Below are 23,755 nucleotides of genomic sequence, written 5' to 3' on the forward strand. Positions count from 1 at the left end.
AGTCTCGAACTCCTGACCTCAAGTGATCCACCTGCCTCGGCCTCCCAAAGTGCTGGGATTACAGGTGTGAGCCACTGCGCCCAGCTGGATAAGTCTTCTTTAAAAATTGAGTCAAACAAAAAATTCCAAGCTGCAGCTGCACAAAGATAATTACACTTTGATATAATTTATATAAAATTTAATAACTTGTAAAATAATACTATTTAGAGATACATTCATAGGTAATGAGTGACATTCACAGGTATAATAAACACAAATTTCAAGATAGACATTACCTATTGCGTAAGGTAAGAGTTTGCCAGAGATGGGTACTCTCGGGAATTTTAAAGTATTTGTAATATTTTATTTTCGAAGCTGGGTGTGGAGCATATAAGTGTTAACTATATTCTTTTCTATGATTAACATATTTCAAAAAAGACAAACTGAATCTACATATCAAGATAAATTATGTCAAGAAAATATACAGAAAATTCAACACTGAGATGCATGCTGGTTAAGTTGCTAAATTTGGAAAATAAAGCACCCAATCAAGAAAACTCCATGGGAAATGAAATAAGTGTACTTTACTTTGTAGTCACATTAAATCACAAAGATCATGATCTGGTCAAAGCAGATAATTTAACGGTGATATTATATAGGAACAGATTCCTTCAATAAAGAAGTTGCAAAGTAGTGTGTTTCACCTGCTCAGTTGTTGTTTTTTAATTTGAATTAATTGGCAACACAGGAAGATTGGAAAATTTTACAATTACATTGGGATTGCCCTATGCATTTGCATCTATGATATCAGAAGAAAAAATGTGAGGTAAGAACTAAACAGTGTTATTCCTTTATTTCTAAAAGAAAGATTCTGACACTTTTGTTGTTGTTGTTTTCTGAGACAGGGTCTCACTTTGTTGCCCAGGCTGGAATGCAGTGGTACGATGATGGCTCACTGCAGCCTCCAACTCCTGGGCTCAATCAGTCCTCCCACCTCAGCCTCCTGAGTAGCTGGGACTACAGGTGTACACCACCATGCCTGGCTAATTTTTTGTATTTTTTTGTAGAGACGGCATATCTCACCCCTGTTGTCCAGGCTGGTCTCAAACTCCTGGGTTCAAGCAATCATCCTGCCCCAGCCTCCTAAAGTGCTGGGATTATAGGTGTGAGCCACTGCACCCAGCCTTATTTCTAAACATGTAATTTTCTAAAGATTAAGCCTCCTTTTGATATTTCTAGGATTACTTTTTCTGAGAAGTCATAATTTCTTAAATACAGCCAATTAAGCCATATATCAGGAAAAAGATTGGTGGTAAGCATCTTATCTGGTTCAACATAAAATGAACAGGAGACAAGTTGTGCAGATATGGTTACTAAACAGACTATAAATGTTATAAACTTTGAGTGAGAAAGTTACCCAACACAAACTGGTAAAGGTGGAAGAAAGTTATATCATTTGTGAGAGTGCCAATGTCTTCATCCCTTATGGTAGAAGGTGATGCTGTCTAAATTTGAAACATGAAGATCTTTTTGTAAAAACACTACAAATTGTAATGTTTTTCACAATTTATTTTCTTACTGTAAAAACCTTATTTAGGAAATACATCAATAATTTTTTGAACTGCACTTTGGTTTTTCACTGAATTCAAACAAAACTACTTTTAACATTTTTATTTAAAACAGCATTTCAGGCCAAGCGCGGTGGCTCATGCCTGTAATCCCAATACTTTGGGAGGTTCAGGTGCAGGATCACTTGAGGCCAGAAGTTCGAGACCAGCCTGGGGCAACATAGTGAGACCCCCATCTCTATTTAAAAATAAAAATGATAAAAATAAAATAGCATTTCAGTAATGAGCACATGAGGAATAAGAAGATTATTTTACTTTTCAATATGTTGGACATTTTTCCATTGTAAAACTGAAAAATAACACTCTGAAAATAAAAACTCATTACAATACAGCCTGGATTTTGTAAAAAGCATATTTATCCAGTTTTCCTTCCTTATTTTTTCTGCCTGTATATCTGCATAGAAATATACCTAAAAATAAAAGTCAGTGTTAATGATGATGATTTTTGGGGTAGTTTAAAAAATTCTTTGCATTTTTATATTGCTTAATTATTTAAAATGAGCAGGCATTATTTTGCAAAAATCAGAACTTTTCCCTTCCCAAACCACAACTTTATAAAAGTACGTTTAAGGAATTCCTGTTGAATGTTAAGCAGTATGGCTCAGACATGTACTGTTTACTAACTTCACATGGTGCTAAGCCTAGGATGGTGGTGAGGGAGGGAGAGGTATTCAAAATACCCCACCCTGAGATATTCTAAAATAACATAATAATGACTAATATTGGCTGGGCGCAGTGGCTTACGCCTGTAATCCCAGCACTTTGGGAGGCCGAGGCAGGCGGATCACCTGAGGTCAGGAGATCAAGACCAGCCTGGCCAACATGGCAAAATCCCATCTCTACTAAAAATACAAAAAATTAGCCAGGCGTGGTGGCTGGTGCCTGTAGTCCCAGCTACTCAAGAGGCTGAGGCAGGAGAATCACTTGAACCTGGGAGGCAGAGGTTGCAGTGAGCTGAGATCGCACCACTGCACTCCAGCCTGGGAGACAGAGCAAGACTCTGTCTCAAAAAAAAAAAAAAAAAAAAAAAAAGACTAACATTTACTGATACTGAATACATACAATATACCAAACACAATTCTCAGCACTCCATACGTATTAATACCTTGCATCCCGATGACACATCTATGCGGTAGTTAAAGAATTTTCCAGATTTTACAGACAAGGTGAAGAAAACTTAAAAATCTATCAGAGGAGAAACTGGATTTAAACCCGAGTCTTCCATGGTCAATGTTCTTAGTCACTTCACCAGCAGTTCCAATACTTTGCCGTATATGGGAATGACTACCGGAAATCTTTAGGAAAACCCACCTGGCTCCCACGTGCAAATATTTTGATTTAATTAGTACAAAGTGGGCTCTGGGCAGAAGGATGTAAAACATTCCCCAGAAGATCTAATGTGCAGAGAGACCACTGCACTACACCTTTCTGCCTCTGGGTAGCCGTTGGGTAGTGGTTATCAAGCTTGGATGAACATCTGAATCACCTGATAATTTTTATAACTTCTAGGCCGATGCCCAACCTCAGGCTAAAGGGCCTGGGGTTAAGCAGTTTTAAATGCTTCTCAGGTGATTCAAGTCTGCAGCTAGTGCTTAAGAACCACGGCTTAGGGAGAGAGCAGTTGCCTCCCATTTTAACAATGTCCAAAGTAGTGAATGTTTTTAATTAGAGGTTTCTCTTTCTCTCAAATGGATGCAGCATAAAAAAAAGAGAGAAAGAAAACAAATTGAGAGCCACCGAGCATGGAGCATGTTTTTTTTTTTTTTTTTTTTTTCTGAGACAGAGTCTCGCTCTGTTGCCAGGCTGGAGTGCAGCGGTGCGATCTCTGCTCACTGCAAACTCTGCCTCCTGGGCTCAAGTGATTCTCCTGTCTCAGCCTCCCGAGTAGCTGGAACTACAGGCTCAGCCTGGGATTACAGGCACCCACTATGCCCAGCTAATTTTTGTATTTTTAGTAGAGACAGGGTTTTGCCATGTTGGCCAGGATGGTCTCGATCTCTTGACCTCATTATCCACCTGTCTCTGCCTCCCAAAGTGTTGGGATTACAGGCGTGAGCCACCACGCCAGGCTTGGAGCATGGTTTTAAGTTCACTTACATTCTCATAGGTTCAGAATTATTCTGGGAGTAATACGACTTTCTTCAACTGTCTCTGAGATTGGATTTAGAGCTTTCTTGGATCAGAATGTGACTAATGGGTTTGCTTAGCTTCAGGGTTTATTTTCTTTTGCTCCCTCCGGGTAGGGCTGTTTCACCTGGCACTGGGCTTCACCTAGGACTAGCACAAGCGAAAAGAAGGTCTACTGATAACTATCTTCTTTAGGCCTCAAACTAATAAAAGTTTCACAGAATAAAATATCCTAAAAAGGTTACACAATGAGAACCAAATAATAAAAGACTGACAGTAAACCTGAAAATTTTAACAGAGAAATAAAATCCACAAAATTAGGCACAGTCCTTGAGAAATAAACTAAATAACACATTGAATGAGGAGCAAATCTGCGGTTGAAAACAAGACGCACTTCTTGCCAGGTATAGTTGCTCACACCTGTAATTCTAGCGCTTTAGGAGGCTAAGGCGCGTGGATTACCTGAGGTCAGGAATTTGAGAGTGAAACTCTGTCTCAAAAAAAAAAAAAAACACTTTTTAAAATTTTTTTAGATTTTTCTAGAGATGAAGTCTCACTATATCTCAATATATTGCCCAGGGTGGTCTCGAACTACTGGACTCAAGCAATCCTCCCACCTCAGCCTCCCAAAGCGCTGAAATTACAGGCATTGGCCACTGCACCTGGCCTTTTATTTATTTATTTATTTGCTTACTTATTTATTTTAAGAGGAAGCACTTAAGGGAATATCAAGTGAAAATCCACAACTGCCAGATCTTGTTTGAGAACCTAAGATCAGAGATTCTAATATGTAATATAAGAATGGCTAATATGTATTGAGTGCTTACAATGTACCAAGCACAATTCTAAACTTTAGATTTAGGAACCTAATATCAGAGATTCTAATATAATAGAATCTTTGGCTCCAGAGCATTCACTAGGAAAGCACATCAATCAATTAGCTTGTCAGCAGTCCTCAACCATTTATTTTTCTGATACGATAGCAAATATGATTCCTACCTCTAGTACTCAGATAACTGAGCGCAAAGTCAAAAAATATTCTCAGTCTGGCTCTAGACAGGTACTAAATTCAGCTAGGAGCTAAACTTGCCAGGTTCAGGATCAAAATCTGTGAAAACTGCATAAAAACCTAATTTTGCTAATGAAAAAGGGATCCATATCTTTAGCAACCAGACATTCAGGTGGCAAAATTAACATCATCTTATGAAGATTAGCTCTGTATTTTTATCCACATTAACATAATCTATAGGCCATGAGTCTAAAAAGGCAGTTACCCCAGTGGTTCCTCACTTCTGATTCTCCAACACTACCAAGTCAGGCACTGTAGGTTTGCCACCAAGACCAGTGCAGAAGCCCTCCCACATTTGCAGAAATTTTCCTCAGGAACAGGTCTGCATTAGTTTCAAGACACAAACAAGAAGTAAACAAAGTAAGAATTAAAACTTTGGGGCTTAGAAGAGAATATCCCAATTTGGAAGGCAAATTATGACTATAATAAAAGAAATTTGGCACAGTTCTTTTTTAAAATTAAGTTCCGGGATACATGTGCAGGATGTGCAGGTGACATAGATAAATGTGTGCCATGGTGGTTTGCTGCTCCTATCAACCCATTGCCTAGGTATTAAGCACCACATGTATTAGCTATTTTTCCTAAAGCTCTCCCTCTTCCCACCCCACCCCCAACAAACCCTGGTGTGTGCTGTTCCCCTCCCCATGGTCATGTGTTCTCATTGTTCAGCTCACACTTACAAGTGACAATGTGCAGTGTTTGGTTTTCTGTTCCTGCATTAGTTTGCTGAGAATAATGGTTTCTGGCTCCATTCATGTGCCTGCAAAGGACATGATCTCATTCCTTTTTATGGTTGCATAGTATTCCATGGTGTATATGTACCAACCACATTTTCTTTATCCCGTCTATCATTGATGGGCATTTGGGTTGATTCCATGTCTTTGTTATTGTGAATAGTGCTGCAGTGAACATTCATGTGCATGTATCTTTGTAGCAGAATGATTTATATTCCTTTGGGTATATACCCAGCAATGGGATTGCTGGGCCAAATGGTATTTCTGGTACTAGATCTTTGAGGAACCATGATACCATCTTCCACAATGGCTGAACTAATTTACATTTCCACCAACAGTGTAAGTGTTCCTATTTCTCCACAATCTCACCAGCATCTGTTGTTTGACTTTTTAATGACTGCCATTCTGACTGGCATGAGATGGTATCTCATTGTGGTTTTGATTTACAGTTCTCTAACGATCAGTGATGTTGAGCTTTTTTTCGAATGTTTGTGGCCGCATAAATGTCTTCTTCTGAGAAGTGTCTGTTCATGTCCTTTGCCCACTTTTTAATGGGGTTGTTTTGTTTAAGTTCCTTGTAGGTTCTGGATATTAGACCTTTGTTGGATAGATTGCGAAAATTCTATGCTACTCTGTAGGTTGCCTGTTTGCTCTGATGATAGTTTTTTTTTTTTTTTTTTTTTTTCCTGTAGTATGGTTATTATACAACTTGTGGTTCTAAGCAGAATGGAATGCTGGTGGGTCTGTGAGAATAGACTGGAAGCAAAGAACAGTACAAATGTAGATAATTCAGTCAGTCCTGCTGTTTACCTTAACGCCTTAATGTGGATGAATATCTTCCCAACATACATACTGCACCTTAGGACTAAATGACAACAATTGGACAACTAGTTTAATTGCTTCTTGAGGCCACACCTGAAATTTGATAATAAACTCATCAGCAGAGTCAAGAAAGCGGGTCTTCCTGCTCACCATTAGCAGGGTAGCTCCTCTATCAAGCTATGTAGATATAAGTTAATAAGGAGAGTGTAAAGCTACTTAAAATGTACTAGTTACAAGAAACTAAATGCAATTTGTGATTCTATATGGGAAAAAAAATCAACAAGACTGGAATATGGACTGTAAGTTAAAGCATTTTATCAATATTATATGAATCTAATAACTGTACTGTGGTCATGTAAAACAAGCCTTGTTCTTAGGAAATAAACAATTACATATTAAGAGGTAAAGGAGCATTATGTATGAAACCTACTCTCAAATGACACACGAAAAAATTAAACAGAATAATGAAGCAAATGTGGCAAAATGTTAATAACTGCTGAATCTAGATAAAGAGGATATGGAGTTCTTTGTACTATTATCACAACTTTTTATAAGTCTGAAATTATTCCAAAATTAAAAGTACACAAAATTAAAATGAACTAGCTGGGCCAGGCATGGTGGCTCTTGCCTGTAATCCCAGCACTTTGCGAGGCTGAAGCATGCAGATCACCTGAGGTCGGGAGTTCGAGACCAGACTGACCAAAATGGAGAAACCCCATCTCTACTAAAAATACAAAATTAGCCGGGCGTGGTGGCATATACCTGTAATCCCAGCTACTCAGGAGGCTGAGGCAGGAGAATCGCTTGAACCTGGGAGGTGGAGGTTGTGGTGAGCCGACATTGTGCCATTGCACTCCAGCCTGGGCAACAAGAACAAAACTGCATCTCAAAAAAAAAACAGAACCAGCTGAATTTAAGTTTAATGAGCAAAATGAAAAGCAAGTAAGAAAGGGAGACAAATCTACATTCCATCATTATTTCGGAGCCAGACACGTACTGGCCATTTTACAAATTTAACTCTACATATAGAATACAAAGAATTCTGGCTTTGAGGCAAATAGCTAGGTTAGTAGTTCAACTCTAGAATTTTATAGCTGAGTAACCTTAGGTTATTCCTTTCATGTTCCTGAATCTCAGTGTCCTTTTCTGTAAAATAAGGATAATAATACAAATAGCAATGGCATGACTGAAATGATGAAATGAAAATTTCAAGTATTGTAAATTGTATGTGTGTACCACTAAGCACAATATACCACCATGCTTAGTGTTGAGGACAAATCTTCGTGGGACTCTAGTGTTTCTGCGTATGTAAACAAGACACAAATTGCCTTTGTTCTGGACTATCTTTCAAGGATACAGATTTGTAAGATAAAGATGGTTCCTCACTCCAGAGCAAAGGGCAGGCATGCTTACTGCCCATTATAAAAGACTCAAGGTTTCTCTCCTGTAGCACAGTACACAGTTTATAGAGGTATTATCTGACCCTCTTCACATTGTGGTATGGGAAGAAAAAGAACTGGGGAAATTGACACACAAAATAATGTTGATACTGTGGCTACTGCTATTGCTATGAATAGTAAAATCCTTTTCCCTCATTCAGGGGTCTGATGTTTTCTGCTACCATCCATGGAACTGTGGTAGAAACTTAAGAGTGTAAAATCACAGACCCTTTGCAACTCCTGACATTAAGCACTCTGTTATCTTTATCTCACTACATTTTATTAATAGTCCTGTAAAGCAAAGCAAAATACGGCACCGTACAAGTGAGGTATCCCATAAATAGTAGTTATTATAATCTTCAACATCGTTATTAATCCTTGCAGCAATCCTGTAAACTTGCAATCAAAACCATCATCTTACAGCTGACTTGCCAAGAGTTAGTTACACAAATAGTGAAGCTAGAATTCTAATCCTTCCCACCATTATTAAGTGCTCCATGGTAAGCAGGTCTACACAAATCTACCCTCAAAAGACTGAGGAAGCTGAGAGACTGAAGAAAGCGGCTGACAAACTCAGCTTCTCAGAAAGAAACATTTAATATGGATTTATGAACAGAAGTCATATCTCAGGAAGCTAAGAGACAAGATGATGAATCCTTCCGCAGTTATCTACCCCAAGACCCAGGGCTTCTCTATGGTATATACCATAGAGAAGGGGTAACCATGCTTCAGAAGGGATGTCTAAGACAATTGAAGTCAACCCCTTAGGAAAAATCAAGAATGCTATGTCATAGCCTATCATTTGCTTAAGGGCAAGAATTATAAATCCTGTCCTTAAGTACTATAAACAGTAGATAAAATAGAAATCCTGCCCTTAAGTACTATAAACAGTAGATAAAATAGAAATCTTACAGGTATTCCTGGAACTGGGGATAATCAAAAGTCAACATGGCAGATTAGCATCCAAGATGGAGTTACTTTAGCCACCACACCACGTCATCTCCGTAGCTTTAAAATTATGAACTCATTCAGTGAAGCTGCATATTTTATATGAGATCACAACAGAGATACTCAGGTATTCACTCTTCAAATACATATTAAACACTTATGTTTCGGGCACTTTGCTGGTGCTGAGGAAATAAGAGTGAACAAGACATGTTCTGTCTTCATGAAGCTTATAGAGGAAACAGACACTAAAACAAGGAAAACAAAACAATTACTCTTATTATCGTCATCATAGAAGCAAACAAGGGACTAAGAGAACTAGAGGACATACTTTTCAAATTATAGGTTGCCAGTTAGAAATAAATTCCGTTGCTGGGCGCGGTGGCTCACGCCTGTAATCCCAGCACTTTGGGAGGCCGAGATGGGCAGATCATGAGGTCAGGAGATGGAGACCATCCTGGCTAACACGGTGAAACTCTGTCTCTACTAAAAATACAAAAACATTTAGCCGGGTGTGGTGGCGGGCGCCTATAGTCCCAGCTACTCGGGAGGCTGAGGCAGGAGAATGGCGTGAACCTGGGAGGCGGAGCTTGCAGTGAGCAGAGATGACGTCATTGCACTCTAGCCTGGGTGACTGAGCAAGACTCCATCTCAAAATAAATAAATAAATAAAAATAAAAACAAATTCCATTGAGTCCCAACCACCAGCCTTAAAAAATATGTATAAAACAGAACAGAATACAGTAGAAATAAGTATTGTTTCACGAAACTTTCATTGTGCATAAAGAGTGATGGTATAAAATGCATTTCTTTTAGGCACAAGGAATAATCTATGCAATGGGAACGGAAAGACCCTGCTATGTTAGAAAAACAAATTAACATTGTAGCTAGGTTCCTATAAAAATGATAGAATGGGGCATGAATGGAAGTTGAAGAAGTTAAGGTTCTGGTAGAGACTCGTGCAACAAAGAAAGATAAGTGATATGATTTGATTCACAATTTAGATGTCACTTTTCTTGATAAAACGAGAATGAATTGGAGGGAGGGCAAGAATGGAAACAAAGACCCCATCAGAAGGCTGTTGTAAGCAGTCAATATAGGTGATAATGGGGGCTTGGTGTGGAATAGAGAAAGGAGAGGGGGAGGCAGCAGCAATAGTGTAGATGGATTCAAGATATAAAGATAAAATCAACAGGACTTGCTGAAGGCATTCCAAATATTGTGATTCTATGTACATATCATGCTTTCCAGATGTCTGTGTCTATGCACATCCTCCTCTTGCAATACCTGACCTCTCCCCAAGCTCTCGCTCTATTTACTTGGCACACTCCTACCCATACCCCTTTCAAAACTGAGACCTAACATCACCTTTCTACAAAACTTTGTCTGATCCTTAGGAGCTTTCAAGTTCCCTTGGCACTTTGCACATGCTTCTAATACAGGGATTACAGGCTGCAATGCAATTACCTGTTTACATTTTTTTCCAAGCAAGTCTGAGGCCATTTCAGGGCAGAAACTATTTTCTGTTCACTTTTAGCCTTGGGACTGATGACAGTGCTTAGAAAACTGTTGACTAATTAATCAAAGTTTGCTAAATGCATTTGCCATTGCATGTTACACATTCCTTCATTCCTAAACTATTATAGCAAAACAATGCTCATTCGCAAAGGTATTAAATACAGGCTGAGTATCCTCGGGACCACAAGTGTTTCAACTTTTCAATTTTTTCAGATTTTGGAATATTGGCTTTATACTCACCTGTTGAGCATCCCTAAACTGAAAATCTGTGGGGCTGGTGTTTTGTTTTTTTTTTTTGTTTTTTTTTTTGAGACAGGGTCTTGCTTTACCACCCAAGCTGGAGTTCAGTGGCACAATCTTGACTCACTGCAACCTCCACCTCTCAGGTTCAAGTGATCCTCCCACCTCAGCCTCCCAAGTATCTGGGATTACAGGAGGGTGCCACCATGCCCAACTAATTTTCTAATTAGTTTCCCAGGCTGGTCTTGAACTCTTGGGCTCAAGTGATCCACCTGTCTCAGTCTCTCCAAGTGCTGGGGTTATAGGCATGAGCCACCATACCCAGCTCCTAACCTGAAAACCTGGAATTCTCCAATGAACATTTCCTTTGAGTCTCATGTCAGCACTCAAAAAGTTTCAAATTTTGGAGCATTTCAGATTTCCAGCTTAGGGATGCTCAAACTGTACTGAACATGTTTTTTCTTTGCTCTTTTTTCCCCATGTCCTAATGTATTGAAAATATTATTATCCTCAAGTTTCACATCATTCCCCAATGACTCTATATTCAGAGAAATAGATATATATCTGCATAATTTACACTGCTGTATAAATCCATTAGATTCCATTCAATGATTGGATTGTGCTTCTTGCTTTCACAAAGAGCACTGTATATAGGAAATATCTAATTTTAAAGTTAGATTTCTGTTCATAAACCAACTCTACAATGTATTGATGATGTGGCTTTGGGTAAGTTATTTAATCTCTGTGGATCTCAACTGACTCAATTATATAATAAGGTTAATACTTCTATATCATAGGGTTGCCAATGAGCTTAAATGTGAATGTGTAGTAATTAGCACAAATATATACTCAATATATTAGTTCTTGTTTCTCCAACTTATCTCTCTTTTTTTTTTTTTTTTTTTTTTTTTTTTTGAGACAGGGTCTCACTTTGTCACCCAGCCTGGAGTGCAGTGGTGCAATCAAAGCTCGCTAGTTTCAGCCACCTGGGCCCAAACGATCCTCCCACCTCAGCTTCCCAAGTAGCTGGGACCACAGGTGTGTGCCACTACACCTAACTAAGTTTTGTTTTTTATTTTTTTATAGAGATGGGGGTCTCCCTATGTTGCCCAGGCTGGTCTTGAACGTGTCAGTTCAAGGGATCCTCCCACCTCGGCCTCTCAAAGTGCTGGGATTACAAGCGTGAGCCACCATGCTGGCCCAATTTACATTCTTTACAAAGAACACAGCCTTTGCAAAACTAAACACAATTTGTTTCTCATCATGGCATTATCTTGACCTAAGGGCTAAGAATGGAAAACATCCACCCTTACACACAGCTTAGACACTAAGGTCCAAAACTACCTTCCCTGATATGGTTTACTGTCTACATTAACATGAATTTATTATTTTTTTATCTTCATTAGCATAACTTTACCGTTCTAGAAGACTTCTGCCCAAATAACTTAATCATTCATTATAAGAACTTCATGAGAAATCTATTAGCTTTTCACGTTTTTTATTTTTATTTTTGGTTACAGGGTCTCACTCTGTTGCCCCTCCTGGAGTGCAGTGGCACAATCATAGCTCACTGTAGCTTCAAACTCATGGGTCCGTCCAAGTGATCCTTCAGACTCAGCCTTTCAAGTAGCTAGGACTACAGAGGTGCACCATCATGCCTGGCTACTTTTTAAAAAAAATTTTGTTGAGATGGGGTCTACCTATGTTGTCCACGCTGGTCTTGAACTCCTGGGCTCAAGCCATCCTCCCACCTCGGCCTCCCAAAGTGCTGGGATTATAGGCATGAGCCACATGCCAGGCCTATTAGTTCTTCTAATAGAAAACCTCGACAGTTTATGCCTTAAGGCTTCTTGCACTCTTTGCTTTTCCTACCAATCTTAAATTGCTGTATCAGATCTGTGTCCAACCCTAATCAAGCCATCTTCCTCCAACACCCTCCTACCCTCTCCCTCTGAAAAACCAGCCTTAAGCCATACTCATCAGTAAAATCTGACCTTGCTTTCCCAGTTTAATACACTACCAAAGCTCTAAGTGGTGTTCTTCCTTATCTCAGTAAGCAATAAATTCAGCTGTCTTACAAAATGTCATGTTGGTGATATCTGGCGAATTATCACTGGACAAGGCAGTACATCTATAAACATAAAGACAAGGCAGAGGGATTTCCCCACAAATGTCTATAAACACTGTAAAAATGAGCTAAGATAAATTATACACCAGGCTAATTACGTCCACTAATACATCCATTAATCAGAAGGAAATGGGTTAGCCAAGACCACAATAGAAAGTTTCCTTGCAAGGGTGGCCAATGAGTCTTAAAAATTCTTTTTGATTAGTTCCACATTTATACTGCAATTTTGCCCAGCGCAGTGGCTCACGCCTGTAACCCCGGCTCTTAGGGAAGCAGGGGAGGTAGGACAGCTTGAGCCCTGGAGTTTGAGGCCTGCCTGCGCAATACGGCGAGACCCCGTTCTCCACAAAAAGGAAAAACAAAACAAAGCAAGCATATTGCAATTTTGTAAGCCCTTCCTCACAACAGTGCTGTTCAAATATGACCCTGAACCAAGAAAAACTGCGTCTCAGATAGCTCTTATATCTTTGGGCGTTACTAAAAATAATTCTAGGGTAGGCTGCCTAAATGACTGCAAGAGAAATAAGCAGCTTTAAAATGTCCTTCTGAAGAACAATCCAGATCCATCATCAATGTCACTAAAGTGTAAAGAACACTAACTTCTATGGGGTCTAATCACGGTCTAATGACTTGCCGCCACCCAGGTAAAGCATTCGTAGCTGTGGGGTGGGAAGGAGTGAAGAAACCACTAGGTACCTTTCAAAGTTTACTTTTCGCCGGGACAAACTGATCCCAGCCGACCCTCCACAGGACTTCTGAAGCTCCACAAGCTCCAGAGAAGGGGGAGAAGGTGGTAGAAACTAACCGGATTCCGTGGGACCCACCCTCCAGCTGACTGAGGACTGGCCCGCAGCGGTGAAAGGCCTTTGGGGTCCCTAGCTCCTCAGGGACTCCTCTGCGTGCTCCGGGATCCATACCTGGCAAGCAATAGCGCGGCGAAAGCCGCACGCCATGTCCGCCTCTAGGGAAGTGCGCCGCAGTCCCCCATTCCCGGCCTCGCGCCACCTCCTTATACGTCCCGCCTCCCCGCGCCGGAAACCCGCCCCGGAGGGTGATGCCAGCCAATCAAGGAGCCGCGTGGCTCGCCACTAACCTCTGCCCTGCAGCCGCGAGGGAGCGCGGGAAATCCCGAGCGCATCTGGAATACGCAGAGCCAGGAAGACCATGGCCACGTCCTCGATGTCTAAGGTATGTGGTGGCCGATGCTCACTGTGGCTCTGCCGCTGCCTCATTCCCCTTTGAAGAAGGGATGAAGCGGAGGTTACGTAGGCCTCCGTTCCCTGGCTGGAGGGGAGGGAGGGAGCGGCGTACTGAGCTGAGGCGTCCTTGCTCCAGATCAGTTGAGGCCAACTTTGCTTGGGGAGCGAGGACGCGGATCTGCCTTGTGGTACGGCTAGGAGGATTTTTAAGTTCTAGTTGGTGGAGGTCGGATGTCCTGATGATGTGGCCCGGTCTCTCATTTTTCCCTCTCACAAATACTGTGCGCCAAGCACTCCGTTAGGTACCGAGATGCAGTGGTAAACAAGACATTCAGTTTCTGCAGTCAAGAAAGTCGGTAAACGTAGATAAACTGACGGTCACAAATTTTAAGTGTTAGCAAGGAAAAGAGTTCTAGACAGACAACAGAAGAGTGGGAAGAACCTAATACAGGTTGCCGGGGGTTAGCGGAGGCTTTTTGGAGAAAGTGACCCTTTCGCTGAGACCTGAAAAATGAGTAGAAGTTAGGTTAAGGATTAGGGCGAGGAGGGCAGAGAGAACATGTTTCTTCGGCCCAGAAGATAGAAATAAAATGGCATATTAGAGGAATTTAAAAATCATAGAAAGTAGACAAAGAGTGGGAGCGTCATGAAAAATGAGAATGGAAAAGTAATGTGGATGCGGATGTGTGTGGTGGGGTATCTTATTGACCTCCTCATCTTGGCTACCCAGATGGCCAGAAATTGCAAGACATAGTGTAGTTGGTAAGAAGATAAGCCCTAGAGCTGTATTGTCCAATTTGTTAGTCACTAACCACATGTGACTATTTAAATTTGAATTAAAATAAAGTAAGATTAAGTAAAAATTCAGTTCCTCCGTTGCACTAGCCACATTTCAAGTGCTCAATCATCACATGTGGCTGCAGCTACCATTTTAGATAGTGCAGCTATATGACATTTCTATTATTACAGAAAGTTCTGTTGGACAGCGCTGTTCTGGACCACGAAAAGTAAGACCTTGAGTTCTATTATAAGTGCACCGGGAAGCCCCTGAAGTTAAGCTGTCTGAGAAAGCTGAAAAATGCAAATGAAGAAGCTACATTCTCCCTATGTTAAAACAATGGATTGATGAAGAAGGCTGTATCATGGATCTGATTTTTTATTTTGATTAAAATGGTTTATGAGAAGCAGTGCTTTTAAAGACTACATCTCAAGGAGAAAGGACAAGCCCTGGGGTTTAAGGTTATGCTAGTAGAGATTTAAAGGTAGTATTTTTATTAGAAATGATACTGGTTTTATTTTGTCCTGGTTATAATGTTCAGTAGGTTTTGAATGGTCTATCCCTTAATCCTGTTGATTGCATAAGCACCTCTTATTTTTATGTATCTTGCAGAAAGTAAGATTTTTCAGGAAAGCATTTTTGGTATTATAACAGAAATGTCTGTATTGGGATGAGACCTTACATGAATAAGAAGCTTTAAGAACTATTTCATGAATTTATGGAACTGCAAGCTTTTTTTCTTTTTCTTTTCTTTTTTTTCTTGAGATGGAGTCTTGCTGTGTTACCAGGCTAGAGTGCAGTGGTGCGATCTTGGCTCACTACAACCTCCGCCTCCCTGGTTCAAGCTATTCTCCCATCTCAGCCTCCAGAGTAGCTGGGATTACAGACACGCACCACCACACTCAGCTAATTTTGTATTTTTAGAAGAGACAGGGTTTCACCATGTTGGCCAGGCAGGTCTCGAACTCCTGACCTCAAGTGATCCGCCAGCCTCGGCCTCCCAAAGTGCTAGGATTACAGGCGTGAGCCACCACGCCCGGTCCTTAAACGTATCAAAACATTTTAATGTCTCTTTCCTCATGAAATTTTCTGGCTGTTGGCCTTCCTCTATCTCAAACACCATCACTTGACCAGCAGTTCCAAATGGTTAACCATGTTACTACCACTGCCCTATATTAAGATCCTTTCTGATCACTCCTCATATCTTGCTCCTTTGAAGCTCGTTTTTCCTTTACTGAATTGCAGGTGGATTTGGAAAGGAGGCAATGACAGGTTTGTCATGGTATCCCATGATTTTTCTAAATACGTATGTGATTTCACACACTTCTGCTAGTTGCAGATATAAGAATATAAGGCACAGGGCTGTGTGCGGTGGCTCATGCCTGTAATCCCAACACTTCAGGAGGCCGAGGTGGGTGGATCATCTGAGGTCAGGAGTTCGAGACCAACCTGACCAACATGGTGAAACCACATCTCTACTAAAATACAAAATTAGCCTGGCATGTTGGTGGGCACCTGTAATCCCAGCCTCTCAGGAGGCTGAGGCAGGAGAATCGCCTGAACCCGGGAGGTAGAGGTTACAGTGAGCCGAGATTGTGCAATTGCACTCTAGCCTGGGAAACAGAGGGAGACTGTCTCAACAATAACAAAAAAAAGAATCTAAGGCACAGTTCTTAATTTGGAACGTGTAATCCAAACGGCTACTTTATATTTGCACAGCAGTCTTTAACACTATCCTGAGACAACTTTTCCTAGGTATCGTTCTTTCATTCTGTCTTTTATTTTCCATAGAAATTGAAATCTTTAAGAAGTTATCCATCAGGCCGGGTGCGGTGGCTCATGCCTCTAATCCCAGCACTTTGGGAGGCAGAGGCGGGTGGATCACGAAATCAGGAGTTCGAGACCAGCCTGGCCAACATAGTGAAACCTCGTCTCTACTAAAAATACAAAAAATTAGCCAGGCATGGTGGTGGGCACCTGTAATCCCAGCTACTCAGGAGGCTGAGGCGGGAGAATGGCTTGAACCCGGGAGGCAAAGGTTGCAGTGAGCCAAGATCGCACCATTGCACTCCAGCCTGGACGACAGAGCGAGACTCCGTCTCAAAAAAAAAAAAAAAAAAAAAAGAAGGTATCCATCATGTATGACTTTAGAATTGGTAGAATAGACTAGGACCACTAACTTGGGGGTGATCTACCACTAGTCAAATAATAATATGGAACTAAACATAGCTGGGAAATTACCAGGACAATTACTTGGCAAGCATTTATTCATTCCATATACTGATTGCCTAATATGTATGTTAGCACTATTCCAAACATTGGAGAAACAGTTATAAATAAAACACAGTTTGTGCTTGAAGGCGCTCACAGTCTACTCAGGGAGACACACCCGTACACAACTATGATATACAATTAAAGTGACTTAAAACAATGCAAAATAAAGATGTTCAAGTACTGAGAGATCTAGGGGAAAGGAGAATTTCTGGCTAGAGAATTGTGAAGGGTTTCCTGAAGGAGATGAGTGTTGAGTCAAACTTTAATGGATAAATGAAGAAAAGTGTGTAGAGTGAAATAGCTGCAATTATCTATTTACTACTAAGGTTGTAGATACTTCGAGTTTAAATAAGTTTTGGGTTGGGAGAACATCACTGTTTTCAACCTTCTTGATCTTCATTTTTATTTATTTATTTTTTGAGACAGAGCTTCGCTCTTTGTTGCCCAGGCTGGAGTGCAATGGCACAATCTCAGCCCACTGCAACCTCCACCTCCAGGGTTCAAGTGATTCTTCTGTCTGAGCCTCCCGAGTAGCTGGGATTACAGGCTCCCACCAACACGCCTGGCTAATTTTTACATTTTTAGTAGAGACAGGATTTCACCATGTTGGCCAGGCTGGTCTCGAACTCCTGACCTTGTGATCCACCCGCCTTGGCCTCCCAAAGTGCTGGGATTACAGGCATGAGCCACCGTGCCCAGCCCATTTTAATGTATAGTATTAATTCCTTTAAGTTTATGAAAATGGAACCTTTCTGGGCTTTAATTTAATCAGCTTTTATTTTCTTTGTCTACCTCTTAGATCAGGTGTCAAAGAGCAAAATCAAAAATGGGCATCTCAGGGGAGGGAGGGGAGAGAGTGGATAGTCCCCCTTGTTGTTTTAGAATTTTCTTTCTGTAGCTCAGAGAGAAGTGATGTGATTTCTTAGAACCTGAAAGAAATATGTTCTCTCCCCTACCATCTTTTTTTAAAAAAGTGCTTACCCATAAAATATTTGGTTAATCAGATTTCTCTGCTCCTTGGCTACTTTGACTTTATGCTTTTTGTCTTTCTTTCTTTTTATAGGGCTGCTTTGTTTTTAAGCCAAACTCCAAAAAGAGAAAGATCTCTCTGCCAGTAGGTAAGGTGTCTGAATATTAAATTTTTTATTCCCTACCTTCTTAAACTATTAGGAACTAACCCTAATTGAATTTAGTAATTCTCTTCTCTGAGCTTGGCTTACTTGCCATATTGATGTAGGATTTATGTTCCAAGGCATTGGTCAAAGAGATAAGAGGACACCCCAGGGCTCTAATTGAAAAGAGAATCCAATTACACCTTCCAAAGGTAAGTTGGAAGCAAATTTCCTTCAAAGGATATGCTGCTATTCTTTAAAAGAGATTGTCTTTTTGATTACTTCTCTGCCATTGTTTTTTTATCTACAACTTTAGAAATGAAAGTGAGTTTCTGCTAGAGAAACATTTTGATCCTTGATGAAGTAATCAAAACAATAAAGGCTGACTGGCAACCCAGATTTTTTTTTTTATTATTATTGTATTTTTTTATTATTATACTTTAGGTTTTAGGGTACGTGTGCACAATGTGCAGGTTTGTTACATGTGTATCCATGTGCCATGTTGCTTTGCTGTACCCATTAACTCGTCATTTAGCATTAGGTATGTCTCCTAATGCTGTCCCTCCCCTCTCCCTCCACCCCACAACAGTCCCCGGAGTGTGATGTTCCCCTTCCTGTGTCCATGACTTCTCATTGTTCAATTCCCACCTATAAGTGAGAACATGCGGTGTTTGGTTTTTTGTCCTTGCGATAGTTTACTGAGAATGATGATTTCCAGTTTCATCCATGTCCCTACAAAGGACATGAACTCATCATTTTTTATGGCTGCATAGTATTCCATGGTGTATATGTGCCACATTTTCTTAATCCAGTCTATCGTTGTTGGACATATGGGTTGCTTCCAAGTCTTTGCTGTTGTGAATAGTGCCGCGATAAAGATACGTGTGCATGTGTCTTTATAGCAGCATGATTTATAATCCTTTGGGTATATACCCAGTAATGGGATGGCTGGGTCAAATGGTATTTCTAGTTCTAGATCCCTGAGGAATCACCACACTGACTTCCACAATGGTTGAACTAGTTTACAGTCCCACCAACAGTGTAAAAGTGTTCCTATTTCTCCACATCCTCTCCAGCACCTGTTGTTTCCTGACTTTTTAATGATGGCCATTCTAACTGGTGTGAGATGGTATCTCATTGTGGTTTTGATTTGCATTTCTCTGATGGCCAGTGATGATGAGCATTTTTTCATGTGTTTTTTGGCTGCATAAATGTCTTCTTTTGAGAAGTGTCTGTTCATATCCTTCACCCACTTTTTGATGGGGTTGTTTTTTTCTTGTAAATTTGTTTGAGTTCATTGTAGATTCTGGATATTAGCCCTTTGTCAGATGAGTAGGTTGAGAAAATTTTCTCCCATTTTGTAGGCTGCCTGTTCACTCTGATGGTAGTTTCTTTTGCTGTGCAGAAGCTCTTTAGTTTAATTAGATCCCATTTGTCAAATTTGGCTTTTGTTGCCATTGCTTTTGATGTTTTAGACATGAAGTCCTTGCCCATGCCTATGTCCTGAAAGGTATTGCCTAGGTTTTCTTCTAGGGTTTTTATGGTTTTAGGTCTAACATGTAAGTCTTTAATCCATCTTGAATTAATTTTTGTATAAGGTGTAAGGAAGGGATCCAGTTTCAGCTTTCTACATATGGCTAGCCAGTTTTCCCAGCACCATTTATTAAATAGGGAATCTTTTCCCCATTTCTTGTTTTTGTCAGGTTTGTCAAAGATCAGATAGTTGTAGATATGCAGCATTATTTCTGAGGGCTCTGTTCTGTTCCACTGATCTATGTCTCTGTTGTGGTACCAGTACCATGCTGTTTTAGTTACTGTAGCCTTGTAGTATAGTTTGAAGTCAGGTAGCATGATGCCTCCAGCTTTGTTCTTTTAGATTAGGATTGACTTGGTGATGCGTGCTCTTTTTTGGTTCCATATGAACTTTAAAGTAGTTTTATCCAATTCTGTGAAGAAAGTCATTGGTAGCTTGATGGGGATGGCATTGAATCTGTAAATTACCTTGGGCAGTATGGCCATTTTCACGATATTGATTCTTCCAACCCTGAGCATGGAATGTTCTTCCATTCGTTTGTATCCTCTTTTATTTCATTGAGCAGTGGTTTGCAGTTCTCCTTGAAGAGGTCCTTCACATCCCTTGTAAGTTGGATTCCTAGGTATTTTATTCTCTTTGAAGCAATTGTGAATGGGAGTTCACTCATGATTTGGCTCTCTGTTTGTCTGTGATTGGTCTACAAGAATGCTTGTGATTTTCGCACATTGATTTTGTATCCTGAGACTTTGCTGAAGTTGCTAATCAGCTTAAGGAGATTTTGGGCTGAGACAATGGGGTTTTGTAGATATACAATCATGTCATCTGCAAACAGGGACAATTTGACTTCCTCTTTTCCTGATTGAATACCCTTTATTTCCTTCTCCTGCCTGATTGCCCTGGCCAGAACTTCCAACACTATGTTGAATAGGAGTGGTGAGAGAGGGCATCCCTGTCTTGTGCCAGTTTTCAAAGGGAATGCTTCCAGTTTTTGCCCATTCAGTATGATACTGGCTGTGGGTTTGTCATAGATAGCTCTTATTATTTCGAGATACATCCCATCAATACCTAATTTATTGAGAGTTTTTAGCATGAAGCGTTGTTGAATTTTGTCAAAGGCCTTTTCTGTATCTATTGAGATAATCATGTGGTTTTTGTCTTTGGTTCTGTTTATATCCTGGATTACATTTATTGATTTGCATATGTTGAACCAGCCTTGCATCCCAGGGATGAAGCCCACTTGATCATGGTGTATAAGCTTTTTGATGTGCTGCTGGATTCCGTTTGGCAACCCAGATTTCTAACGATGGGGGCAATGTTATATAGAAGATAAAATGATAATTGGTAACATAAGGAAAACCTAAGAAAGAATGATTATAAATTTGTATATATTTTCTAATGAAAATTGTATAAAAATTATTTTTGTGTTAAAATACAATATTCATGGGGAGACTTAAATATGCTTAAAAATTTTGATGTGATATTCCATTTTATGAATAAACTTGGCAAAGTAAATTAAAGCAATCATCTGTATGGAACATATAGGAACTTTGGGCTTAGTAACTACATGTATGTTAGAATATTGCATGTTCTAACTTAGGGATAAATGCTGTGCACATCAATACAAGCTGAGAAAAAAGCCCAAGGTCTTGGATCTCTTACAGTAATTCTACCTGCTAGAGCACAAAGTTATGGAATCACCTGGATTATAAGTAAAGGAATTTGGAGTGTGATCCTGAGCCTGACCAGCTCTATGGCTTTGGCCCTGCTGTTTAACCTTTCCCTAAGTCTCTTCATCTGTAAAATGAGCAACTATACTCACTTATCACTAAGATTTCTCCCTATTCTCATTCTGTCTCTCTAAGAGCTAACATGTAGAGCTTTGTAAGACTATCGTAAATACCATGTGAATAAATTTGTGTTATCATGGATTGTTACCACCTTGGCCTTATAGTTTGTGTTCCAAGACTCCTGTTTCTCACTAGCCTGAGGGAAGGGAAAAAGCTGAGAATGAGTAGCGGAAGACTTTCTGCTCTCCCAATGGCTACATATTTCCAAGTGGCCCAGATTTCCTCTCTGTTAGTCTTCACATCCTTTCTACCAGTTTGCACCCTCCATCATCTCTCGGAAGCACAGGGGTCCCACACAGTTCTCAATCACTCTTCATCTCATAAAACTAATTTGTTAAATTACTGGGTTTTAATCACTCATAGACACACATACTTATGTTATTAAGGGAGTGGATTTTTATCACTCACTCAGACATTTGCATACTCACACACTCATATACCCATGTGGGTAAGAGAGGAAAGACATTTCTTTTGGTTTTGTTTATTCATTTATTTTAGCGACAGGGTCTCAGTATGTCACCCAGGCTTCAGTTTGGTGGCCTGATCATAGCTCACTGCAGCCTTGAAAACTCCTGGGCTTAAATGATCCTCCCACCTCAGCCTCCCAAGTACCTGGGACTACAGGCATGCACCACCGTGCCTGGCTAATTATTTTTTAAAATTTTTTGTAGAGACAGGGTCTCACTTTGTTGCCCAAGTTGGTCCTGAACTCCAGGGCTCAAGTGATCCTCCCACCTCAGACCTCAAAGTGCTGGGATTACAGGTGTGAGCCACTGTGCCCAGCCTAATTTGTTTGTTTGTTTGTTTGTTTGTTTTTTGAGATGGAGTCTAGCTCTGAGCATGATCTCAGCTCACTGCAACCTCCGCCTCCCAGGTTCAAGTGATTCTCCTGCCTCAGTCTCCCAAGTAGCTGGGACTACAGGCATGCACCACAATGCCTGGCTAATTTTTGTATTTTTTAGTAGAGACGGGATTTCACTATGTTGGCCAGGCTGATCTGGAACTCCCGACGTTGTGATCTGCCCACCTCAGCCTTCTAAAGTGCCAGGATTACAGGTGTGAGTCACTGCGCTCGGCTGTTTTTTTTTTTGTAAGGCAAAAACAACACAGATTGTCTTAAAGTCCCAGTGGTTTCCTGGGATGAAGTAGGGGGAATTAACTGCTAAAAGGCAAGAGGGAACTTTCTGGAGTGATGGAAATGTTCTCTGTTGAAAGAGTGGTTATGTAAGTATATACCTGGGTCAAACTGTTAGAATGGTTGTGTTTAATTATTTGTAAATTATACCTCAATAAAATTCAATTAATAAAAAAGATACTGTCTTCACTTTTTTCATTTATATCCTGATACCTGTTTAGTGATCAAATTAAGAAGACTTGACTTCTTCAATCAAATCCAGTATTAGTATCAGAAAGTATTTATTGCACTGGTTCTCAATCATAGCTTCACATTAGAATCATTTGGGGAACTTTGAAAAAGTCTTATTTTAATATAATTGTAGATGCACGTATAATTACATGTAATACTCTTCCACCAGTAAGTACCGTACGACCAGTTATCCCCAGTGGTAGTATCTTACATAACTATAGTACAGTGTCACAATTAAGAAACTGATATTAATACAATCTACTGACCTTATTCAATTCCAACTTGTGAGACTTTGAAAAAATGCAGGGTGAGAGTTCCTTATCCCATATCTTGGGACCAGAAGTGTTTTGGTTATTGGAATTTTTTCAGATTTTGAAATATATGCCTGTATATAATGAGATAATCTTGGGAATGAGACCCAAGTCTAAAAATAAAATTCATTCATGTTTCATATACACCTTAAACACATAGCCTGAAACAAATTTTACATAATATTTTAAATAATATTATGCATGAAACAAAGTTTTGGCTGTGTTTTGACTGCGACCTGTCATTTGAGGTCAGATATGGAATTTTCCACTGTGGCATCATGTTGATACTCAGAAAGTTTCAGATTCTGGAGGATTTCCGATTTTTGGATTAGAGATGCTCAACCTGTGCCAATGCTAAGACCCTAACCCGGATCAATTGAATTGGAATCTCAAGAGTGGGGCCTAAGTGTTAGAATTTTTCAAAAGCTCCCCACGGGGTTATTGAGTATTTACGTTCCATATTCAGCACTGTGAAAATTAATTCCAGTGGAAAAATTATTTTATGGAATTAAGCATACCCATGTACTAGTTTTGAATTGAAAAAAGAAAAAATGAACTATGCCACTGTTTGACTAAGGAAATAAATGGATAACTTGAACATACAGGATTTTTTTTAAGTAATAATACACACACACACACACACACATAATTTTTTTTTAAATAGAGATGAGATCTTATTATGTTGCCCAGGCTGGTCCTGAACTC

General features: G+C 40.0%; 2 protein-coding genes across 7 annotated transcripts in view; one reads left to right on the forward strand and one right to left on the reverse strand.

The window, feature by feature from the left end:
* The window catches only part of RARS2 (arginyl-tRNA synthetase 2, mitochondrial), an 81,064-nt gene extending 67,407 nt beyond the window's left edge, over positions 1 to 13,657 (reverse strand). For 2 of the 4 annotated variants that reach the window (XM_030809458.1, XM_003258319.4), the window contains exon 1: positions 13,547 to 13,651. In XM_030809458.1, the coding sequence (XP_030665318.1) occupies positions 13,547 to 13,582 (36 nt within the window). In that variant the 5' untranslated portion in view covers positions 13,583 to 13,651. Of the gene's footprint in view, positions 1 to 7,121; positions 7,245 to 13,325 lie in introns of all 4 variants that reach the window. The other 2 variants (XM_030809460.1, XM_030809461.1) reach the window with 2 other exon arrangements.
* Positions 13,642 to 23,755, forward strand: part of ORC3 (origin recognition complex subunit 3) — an 82,590-nt gene continuing 72,476 nt past the window's right edge. For all 3 annotated transcript variants that reach the window (XM_030809457.1, XM_030809455.1, XM_030809456.1), the window contains exons 1-2: positions 13,642 to 13,817; positions 17,944 to 17,998. In XM_030809457.1, the coding sequence (XP_030665317.1) occupies positions 13,794 to 13,817; positions 17,944 to 17,998 (79 nt within the window). In that variant the 5' untranslated portion in view covers positions 13,642 to 13,793. The remainder of the gene's footprint in view (positions 13,818 to 17,943; positions 17,999 to 23,755) is intronic.

This window comes from Nomascus leucogenys, chromosome 3 (genome assembly GCF_006542625.1).
Source record: "Nomascus leucogenys isolate Asia chromosome 3, Asia_NLE_v1, whole genome shotgun sequence".
In the NCBI taxonomy this organism is placed as follows: domain Eukaryota; kingdom Metazoa; phylum Chordata; class Mammalia; order Primates; family Hylobatidae; genus Nomascus; species Nomascus leucogenys.